This window comes from Oncorhynchus gorbuscha, unplaced genomic scaffold (assembly GCF_021184085.1).
Source record: "Oncorhynchus gorbuscha isolate QuinsamMale2020 ecotype Even-year unplaced genomic scaffold, OgorEven_v1.0 Un_scaffold_676, whole genome shotgun sequence".
NCBI classification, from domain to species: Eukaryota; Metazoa; Chordata; class Actinopteri; order Salmoniformes; family Salmonidae; genus Oncorhynchus; species Oncorhynchus gorbuscha.
This window is the reverse complement of record NW_025745494.1, coordinates 375,142-384,973: the sequence shown is the minus strand read 5'-3', so window position 1 is coordinate 384,973 and position 9,832 is coordinate 375,142. Positions and strand designations below refer to the sequence as shown.

General features: G+C 48.7%; 1 protein-coding gene across 1 annotated transcript in view; it reads right to left on the bottom strand.

Moving 5' to 3' along the window:
• Positions 1 to 3,484: 3,484 nt before the first annotated feature.
• LOC124019082 (ribonucleases P/MRP protein subunit POP1-like) overlaps positions 3,485 to 9,832 on the bottom strand; it is a 32,394-nt gene continuing 26,046 nt past the window's right edge. The window contains exons 14-16 of the mRNA XM_046334443.1: positions 8,490 to 8,644; positions 7,872 to 8,060; positions 3,485 to 4,822 (exon numbers count right to left, since the gene is read on the bottom strand). Of these exons, the coding sequence (XP_046190399.1) occupies positions 4,084 to 4,822; positions 7,872 to 8,060; positions 8,490 to 8,644 (1,083 nt within the window). The 3' untranslated portion in view covers positions 3,485 to 4,083. The remainder of the gene's footprint in view (positions 4,823 to 7,871; positions 8,061 to 8,489; positions 8,645 to 9,832) is intronic.

The window sequence follows — 9,832 nt, the reverse complement described above, 5'->3', positions numbered from 1 at the left end:
AACATTCTAGAATCAGTAGAATAGGAAACATTCTAGAATCAGTAGAATAGGAAAACCCCATTCTAGAATCAGTAGAATACAGGTAGGCACAATATAATAGTCTAGTAACAGCAGGTGTGATGTGTGGCTCAGTTGGTAGAGCAGGGCACTTGCCTTGCCGTGGTTGTGGGTTCGATTCCCAACGGGGGACCAGTACGACACTGAATGCTCTCTGCTAAATGACTTAAATGTCAATGTAGACGCAGTGTACGGAACACCTTCCTAATATTGAAGTTGCACCCTCTTGACGGGGCATGGTGTTGACAGCGTTCCACGAGGATGCTGGCCCATGTTGACTCAATGACTTCCCACAGTTGTCAAGTTAGCCATGGATTGTGTATGGGTAAATGGCTAAGACTAGTTAGTGCCTTTGAACGGGGTAGGAGCGCCTGTTTGAATGTGTCAAGAAGTGCAACGGTGCTAGGTGTTCCCCACTCAACAGTTTCCCAATGGACCCTACAGTAAAAGGACCATTGGGAAACTGTTCAAATGGCACTAGTTTTGGCCTTCAAGACTCCATGTCTCCCCAGTCTGTCTCCTCCCCTTTAACCCGTCTGTCGCCTCCCCTTTAATGTTCTCTGTCTCCTCCCCTTTAACCCGTCTGTTTTCCCCCTTTAACCCGTCTTTCCTCCCCTTTAACCCGTCTGTCTCCTCCCCTTTAACCCATCTGTCTCCTCCCCTTTAACCCATCTGTCTCCTCCCCTTTAACCCATCTGTCTCCTCCCCTTTATCTGTCCCTCCCTTTAACCCATCTGTCTCCTCCCCTTTAACCCATCTGTCTCCTCCCCTTTAACCCTGTCTCCTCCCCTTTAACCCATCTGTCTCCTCCCCTTTAACCCATCTGTCTCCTCCCCTTTAACCCATCTGTCTCCTCCCCTTTAACCCATCTGTCTCCTCCCCTTTAACCCATCTGTCTCCTCCCCTTCATCTACATTGATTGAAGTGGATTTAACATGACATCAAGAAGTAAGACAGGTTGGTTATCAGGCCTGCAAACTTGATGGGAGTTGGTGTTGGTGCAAAGCCATGCAGTCGTTGGTGAACAGAGAGTACAGCAGATGACTGAAGACACACCCCTGGGGCCTCTGATGCTCATCCTCACAGCCTGCGGTCGGCCCGTCAGGAAGTCCAATTCCTGCTCCTCTTCTAGAATATTATCTCAACAGTATTACAGACTTCCTGTTCCTCTTCTAGAATATTATCTAAACAGTATTACAGAGTTCCTGCTGCTCTTCTAGAATATTATCTCAACAGTATTGGAGTTCCTGCTCCTCTTCTAGAATATTTCAACTCAACAGTATTACAGAGTTCCTGTTCCTCTTCTAGAATATTATCTCTCAACAGAATATTATCTATTAGTTCCTGCTCCTCTTCTAGAATATTCCTCAACAGTATTACAGAGTTCCTGTTCCTCTTCTAGAATATTATCTCAACAGTATTACAGAGTTCCTGCACTTAAATATAAACAGCACCCAAAGTGAGTACCTCTGCCTCCAGAACAGCCTGAATTCTTCGGGGCATGGGCACGTTGCTCAATTGGTATCAAGGGCCCTAACGTGTGCCAGGAAAACATTCCCCACACCGTTACACCACCAGCCTGTACCGTTGACATCAGACAGGATGTGGCCATGGACTCATGCTGCTTACGCCAAACCCTGACATCAGCATGACGCGACAGGAACCAGGATTGGTCGGACCAGGCACTGCTTTTCCACTCTTCAGTTGTCCAGTGTTGATGATCACGTGCCCACTGGGAGCCTCTTCTTGTTGTTTTTATCTGATAGGAACCCGGTGTGGTCGTCTGCTGCAACAGCCAATCCGTGACAAGGACCTACGAGTTGTGCGTTCCCAAGATGCAGATCTGCACACCACCGTTATTTGCCTGTTAGCTTGCACGATTCTTGCCATTCTCCTTGGACCTCTCATCACCGAGCTGTTGTCACCCACAGGACTGCCGACCTCATCAATGAGCTGTTGTCACCCACAGGACTGCCGACCTCATCAATGAGCTGTTGTCACCCACAGGACTGCTGACCTCTCATCAATGAGCTGTTGTCACCCACATGACTGCCGACCTCTCATTAATGAGCTGTTGTCACCCACAGGACTGCCACCCTCTCATCACCGAGCTGTTGTCACCCACAGGACTGCCGACCTCTCATTAATGAGCTGTTGTCACCCACAGGACTGCCGACCTCTCATCAATGAGCTGTTTCACCCACAGGATTCTCTGCCTCTAACCCTGTTACGGGGCTCATCAATGAGCTGTTTCACCCACAGGACTGCCACCCTCTCATCAATGAGCTGTTTTCACCCACAGGACTGCCGCCTCTCATCAATGAGCTGTTGTCACCCACAGGACTGCCGATCCCTCATCAATGAGCTGTTTCACCCACAGGACTGCTGTTGTCACCCATAGGACTGCCGACCTCTCATCAATGAGCTGTTGTCGGGGCCCCAGGACTGCTTCTCCTGTCACCCACAGGACTGTCAACCTCTCATCTAATGAGCCTCACCCACAGGAATGCCATCTACCGAGCTGTTTCACCCACAGGACTGTGCTCAAGCTCACCCATGCTGGTCTTTCATCATCTTGTCATCACCCAGCCAGAAGAGGAGCCACCCCCTAGCCTGGTTCTCAGGTTTTGGCCTTTCTAGGGAGTTTTTCCTAGTGCTTTTCACCCACAGGACTGTCAACCTCTCATCAATGAGTTGTCACCCACAGGACTGCCGACCTCTCATCAATGAGCTGTTGTCACCCACAGGACTGCCGACCTCTCATCAATGAGCTGTTTTCACCCACAGGACTGTCGCTGACTGGATGTTGTTTGTTTGTCGTACTGTTCTCGGTAAACCCCAGACACTGTCATGCGTGAATAGCCCAGGAGGCCGGCTGGCCGACGATCACAGCGCGCTCAAAATCGCTTAGGTCACTCGTTTTGCTCAATCGAACAGTAACTGAATGGCCGGTCTGCCTGCAGGCCACGTGACTCACTGTCTGTAGGAGCGAACCATTTTTATGAACGGGGTGGTGAACCTAAAACTATTATCAATAATAATACATTTTATTTGGTAGATGCCTTTCAGGACATCGTACCTAAAGTATATTTCATTTAGGCCTATGTAATTCATTTTAAATTATGCTTGAATATTTAAAATGGGGGGAAAATATATACAATTATAGCAAATCAGCTCATCAATTGCAAAATAAGGGGTGTGTTCCTGCACATGTCACTTACTGCTACCATGTGCAGTAAACAGTAGCTATCGCTGTGCAGGCTAGGCTACACACCGGTTAGCTAGGTCTAACTAGACAACTACGCTGTGCAGGCTAGGCTACACACCAGTTAGCTAGGTCTAACTAGACAACTACGCTGTGCAGGCTAGGCTACGCTATACAGTAACTAACACAGTGTGACAGGGAATAGGCTTTAGGTAACTCAGATTGGAGTAGAGGGATTTTTATTGTCAACCATTTCAACTCGAGCTCTCAAATCCAAAGACAGATCTGTTTTCACAAAAATGGGAATCAGGCAAACCTAAGAATGACTGGTGTCTTCTCTACAGAACCAGTACATAATGACTGGTGTCTTCTCTACAGAACCAGTACATAATGAGTGGTATCTTCTCTACAGAACTTCGGTGAAAACAATATTGAACAAAAATTTTTTTAAACTCATTTCAACTCAAATGAAAAACTCCCAGAAAACCTTACAGGGAATTATCAATTTCAAAGTTCTTCCACTCAAACAATGTGTCATTCAATATGTGTAATGTTGTGTGTGCATGCCAGGCATTTCATATCTAGTACCCCTAACAGGGGTTGGGGTGAAGGGACTCACACTAGGCACAGTGTTTTACTCAGTCTGTGGCTTTACGTAGAGAAGCAGTACTGTTGCGATGTGGGATTGAACCTGCAGTACCCCTCAGACCTCTATGTTGATCTTAGCGATGTGGGATTGAACCTGCAGTACCCCTCAGACCTCTATGTTGATCTTAGGGAAGCGGTACTGTTGCGATGTGGGATTGAACCTGCAGTACTCCTCAGACCTCTATGTTGATCTTAGCGAAACGGTATTGCAGTGATCCGGGGTTCCGTAGCAGCACCAGTCCTCTCTGGCCGTCAGGCTGTCTGAGCAGGGTGTGTAGGAGACCAGTAAGGCTGAGGAGCCCCAGAGCCTCTCCACAGCCAGCCGACAGGGAGAAGTCCCCCTGGGTCACCCAGCCCAGAGTCACCCTGGAGCAGTGGGAGGTGACGCTGGGAAGGGGCTCCGGCCAGAGACCCAGAGTCAGGGATGAGGTACAGGAGGAAGAGGGGTTGGTGAGGCTGGAGGAGGAGCTAGGATCAGGGTTGGTGAGGCTGGAAGAGGAGCCAGGATCAGGACCAGGGTTGACACCAGGGACTGAGGCAGGGTCAGACTGCTTGGCGGAGGAAGAGGAGGAGGTTCCAGGTTTGTTGTGGTCCTTCTTGCGTGGCCGTTTGACGCGGCTCTTGAAGTGGTCAGTGTGTAGAGGCTCCTGGGGCCCTGTGCAGCCCGGCTCCTCACGTACCAGCTGGAGGTCCTCTGCGGTGGGGACACACACCAGGGCGTGCTGCTCCGGTTGGCCCTTGGCGACGAGGGAGAGACGGATCCACACCAGGCTGCTGCCACCGTGTGCCGAGAGGAGAGACGCTGCAACGTTACGGTTGAGTTGTGGTGTTGATCCCGGGTTACGTGACCTCTGATATTTAGAGGATGTGGGGCGACACCAAGCGGACAGCTGCCTTAGAGACTTCCTGTTCCTGTTGAACACAGAGACGACCAATCAGGGTTCAGTGTTTAAGCTGCGGAACCCAATCGTGGCTCAGGGTTTATAAAATACGGCCACTACTTCTAGGAATGTTGTGTTTTTATAAAAACCGCCCAGTGATTCAGCCAAAACGCAGTAAAAACACAATATGAGCTCATGAAGTCAGCCATTACTCTATAAACTGCTGAATTTAGGAGGATAATCTCTCTGATGTAGGGCAGTCATTTGGGTCTGGATGTTCTCCTCATGTAAGGTATGCTGGGAGGGGTTCTCATCATGAAAGGTATGCTGGGAGGGGTTCTCATCATGAAAGGTATGCTGGGAGGGGTTATGTTCTCATCATGAAAGGTATGCTGGGGAGGGGTTATGTTCTCATGAAAGGTATGCTGGGGAGGGGTTATGTTCTCATCATGAAAGGTATGCTGGGAGGGGTTATGTTCTCATCATGAAAGGTATGCTGGGAGGGGTTATGTTCTCATCATGAAAGGTATGCTGGGGAGGGGTTATGTTCTCATGAAAGGTATGCTGGGAGGGGTTATGTTCTCATGAAAGGTATGCTGGGGAGGGGTTATGTTCTCATCATGAAAGGTATGCTGGGAGGGGTTATGTTCTCATCATGAAAGGTATGCTGGGGAGGGGTTATGTTCTCATCATGAAAGGTATGCTGGGAGGGGTTATGTTCTCATCATGAAAGGTATGCTGGGGAGGGGTTATGTTCTCATGAAAGGTATGCTGAGAGGGGTTATGTTCTCATCATGAAAGGTATGCTGGGAGGGGTTATGTTCTCATGTAAGGTATGCTGGGAGGGGTTATGTTCTCATCATGAAAGGTATGCTGGGGAGGGGTTATGTTCTCATCATGAAAGGTATGCTGGGAGGGGTTATGTTGTCATCATGTAAGGTATGCTGAGGAGGGGTTATGTTCTCATCATGAAAGGTATGCTGGGAGGGGTTATGTTCTCATCATGAAAGGTATGCTGGGAGGGGTTATGTTCTCATCATGAAAGGTATGCTGGGAGGGGTTATGTTCTCATCATGAAAGGTATGCTGGGAGGGGTTATGTTCTCATCATGAAAGGTATGCTGGGAGGGGTTATGTTCTCATCATGAAAGGTATGCTGGGAGGGGTTATGTTCTCATCATGAAAGGTATGCTGGGGAGGGGTTATGTTCTCATCATGTAAGGTATGCTGGGAGGGGTTATGTTCTCATGTAAGGTATGCTGGGAGGGGTTATGTTCTCATCCTAGAAAGGTATGCTGGGAGGGGGTATGCATGAGATCTGTCAGACACTACGCTACACTGTGGGGCGGAAAAGGACAAGTCATTATTAAAACAGGGGTTTCATAAAAGGTGAAACATTATGAATGAATACTATAAGTTATGCAGAGGAGAGGATGAAACTATTATTAGAGGTAATGAAAAACATTTTCTAGTGAGATTCAGGACTCTAGTCGGTCTAAGGCTGAAGAGCTACAGATTCAGGACTCTATTCAGTCTAAGGCTGAAGAGCTACAGATTCAGGACTATTCAGTCTAATGCTGAAGAGCTACAGATTCAGGACTCTATTCAGTCTAAGGCTGAAGAGCTACAGATTCAGGACTCTATTCAGTCTAAGGCTGAATTCAGGACTCTATTCAGTCTAATGCTGAAGAGCTACAGATTCAGGACTCTATTCAGTCTAAGGCTTCAGGACTCTATTCAGTCTAAGGCTGAAGAGCTACAGATTCAGGACTCTATTCAGTCTAATGCTGAAGAGCTACAGATTCAGTGTGAATAAACTTCAGACAGTTGGAAGAGATATTGGACACCTCTGAAATAGTTCCAACAATACATTTATTTATTTAACCCTTTATTTAACTAGGCAAGTCAGTTAAGAACAAATTCTTATTTACAATGACGGCCTAGGAACAGTGGGTTAACTGCCTGTTCAGGGGCAGAACGACAGATTTGTACCTTGTCAGCTCGGGGGTTTGAAATTGCAACCTTCCGGTTACTAGTCCAACGCTCTAAACACTAGGCTACCCTGCCGCCCCTCCACTCTAACCACTAGGCTACCCTGCCGCCTCTACACTCTAACCACTAGGCTAACCCTAGGCTACCCCGCCTCTACACTCTAACCACTAGGCTACCCTGCCGCCTCTACACTCTAACCACTAGGCTACCCTGCCGCCTCTACACTCTAACCACTAGGCTACCCTAACCACTAGGCCGCCGCCTCTACACTCTAACCACTAGGCTACCCTGGCCTCTACACTCTAACCCTAGGCTACCCGCCTCTACACTCTAACCACTAGGCTACCCTGCCGCCACTCTAACCACTAGGCCACCCTGCCGCCTCACTCTAACCACTAGGCTACCCTGCCGCCTCTACACTCTAACCACTAGGCTACCCTGCCGCCTCTACACTCTAACCACTAGGCTACCCTGGCTACACTCTAACCACTAGGCTACCCCGCCTCTACACTCTAACCACTAGGCTACCCTGCCGCCTCTACACTCTAACCACTAGGCTACCCTGCCGCCTCTACACTCTAACCACTAGGCTACCCTGCCGCCTCTACACTCTAACCACTAGGCTACCCTGCCGCCTCTACACTCTAACCACTAGGCTACCCTGCCGCCTCTACACTCTAACCACTAGGCTACCCTGCCCCCTCTACACTCTAACCACTAGGCCTCTACACTCTAACCACTAGGCCACCCTGCCGCCTCTACACTCTAACCACTAGGCCACCCTGCCGGCACTCTAACCACTAGGCCACCCTGCCGCCTCTACACTCTAACCACTAGGCCACCCTGGCCTCTACACTCTAACCACAGGCCCTGCCGCCTCTACACTCTAACCACTAGGCTCTGCACTCTAACCACTAGGCCACCCTGCCCCCTCTACACTCTAACCACTAGGCTACCCTGCCTCATAACCGTTCTAAATCACCGAGCAGTTCCTTCTTCCTACCCCGGGGTCCATTATATCCAGATAATGTACACAGCTCAGTGTTTATCCCTTACATGTATACAGTATCATCCAGAAGTGGCATCTACCTCAAGACTGTGAAGTTACTCTGTGGTGGTTTCACTTCCTGTTCCATTGATGCGACCGCCTCCTCTCCTCCTCCTCCTCCTTCCTCCTTCACGATCAGCTCCCACTCCTCGACCAGCTGTTGCCAGGGACAACGGAACGGAGCCAGGCAGCCATGTTTGATGTAATTGGTCCGTTTGGCTGGCGGGCGCCTATACAGAGGTCAAGGGGTCATGCTCTAGTCTGTTTCAGGGCACAAGCCCAGTCGTTTATGTAACAATGATATATAACCCAGTCATTAGCCTGCACTTGATGAAATGAGCTCAGTTGAAATGTCAAACTCAAAGGGATCGTTTATATTACACCGGTAATCTGACTTGAATCTTAACAGTGTTCATTAACACAGATCCTGTATCAATATGTTGAGCCATTATATACAGTATGAAACATCCAGAATTACCAGTGAGTTAGACTTTATCAAACACTACCAGACACCCCCTTTTACCTGGAGTTACAGGTGACACCGACCCTCTCCTCAACACACCTGGAGTTACATCAGGTGATACCAACACACCTGGAGTTACATCAGGTGATACCAACACACCTGGAGCTCCATCACGTGAAACCGACCCTCTCCTCACCTCCTGAACTTGGCCAGCAGCTCAGCCTCCTGCTCTTCCTGGAAGCGTGCTCCTGCAGGGCAGTCTGGGTAGTCGTGGGGAAAGTGAGGCTCTCCTTTATTCTGGGCGTGTTTCAGACTCATCCTCAGCCCTCCGATACGTACTCCTCTATAAACCTGAAGGAGAGGAGAGGGTCACTACTTTAGTTACCTCTCCTCTACATGGAGAGGAGAGGGTTACTACTTTAGTTACCTCTCCTCTATCTACCTGGAGAGGGTTACTACTTTAGTTACCTCTCCTCTACCTACCTGGAGAGGGTTACTACTTTAGTTACCTCTCCTCTATCTACCTGGAGAGGGTTACTACTTTAGTTACCTCTCCTCTACCTACCTGGAGAGGGTTACTACTTTAGTTACCTCTCCTCTATCTACCTGGAGAGGAGAGGGTTACTACTTTAGTTACCTCTCCTCTACCTACCTGGAGAGGAGAGGGTTACTACTTTAGTTACCTCTCCTCTACCTACCTGGAGAGGAGAGGGTTACTACTTTAGTTACCTCTCCTCTATCTACCTGGAGAGGAGAGGGTTACTACTTTAGTTACCTCTCCTCTATCTACCTGGAGAGGGTTACTACTTTAGTTACCCCTCCTCTACCTACCTGGAGAGGGTTACTACTTTAGTTACCTCTCCTCTACCTACCTGGAGAGGAGAGGGTTACTACTTTAGTTACCTCTCCTCTATCTACCTGGAGAGGAGAGGGTTACTACTTTAGTTACCTCTCCTCTATCTACCTGGAGAGGAGAGGGTTACTCCTTACCTGGAGAGGGTTAGTTACCTCTCCTCTACCTACCTGGAGAGGAGAGGGTTACTACTTTAGTTACCTCTCCTCTATCTACCTGGAGAGGGTTACTACTTTAGTTACCTCTCCTCTATCTACCTGGAGAGGGTTACTACTTTAGTTACCTCTCCTCTACCTACCTGGAGAGGAGAGGGTTACTACTTTAGTTACCTCTCCTCTACCTACCTGGAGAGGAGAGGGTTACTACTTTAGTTACCTCTCCTCTATCTACCTGGAGAGGGTTACTACTTTAGTTACCTCTCCTCTATCTACCTGGAGAGGGTTACTACTTTAGTTACCTCTCCTCTATCTACCTGGAGAGGAGAGGGTTACTACTTTATTTACCTCTCCTCTATCTACCTGGAGAGGGTTACTACTTTAGTTACCTCTCCTCTATCTACCTGGAGAGGGTTACTACTTTAGTTACCTCTCCTCTATCTACCTGGAGAGGGTTACTACTTTAGTTACCTCTCCTCTATCTACCTGGAGAGGGTTACTACTTTAGTTACCTCTCCTCTCTGGAGAGGG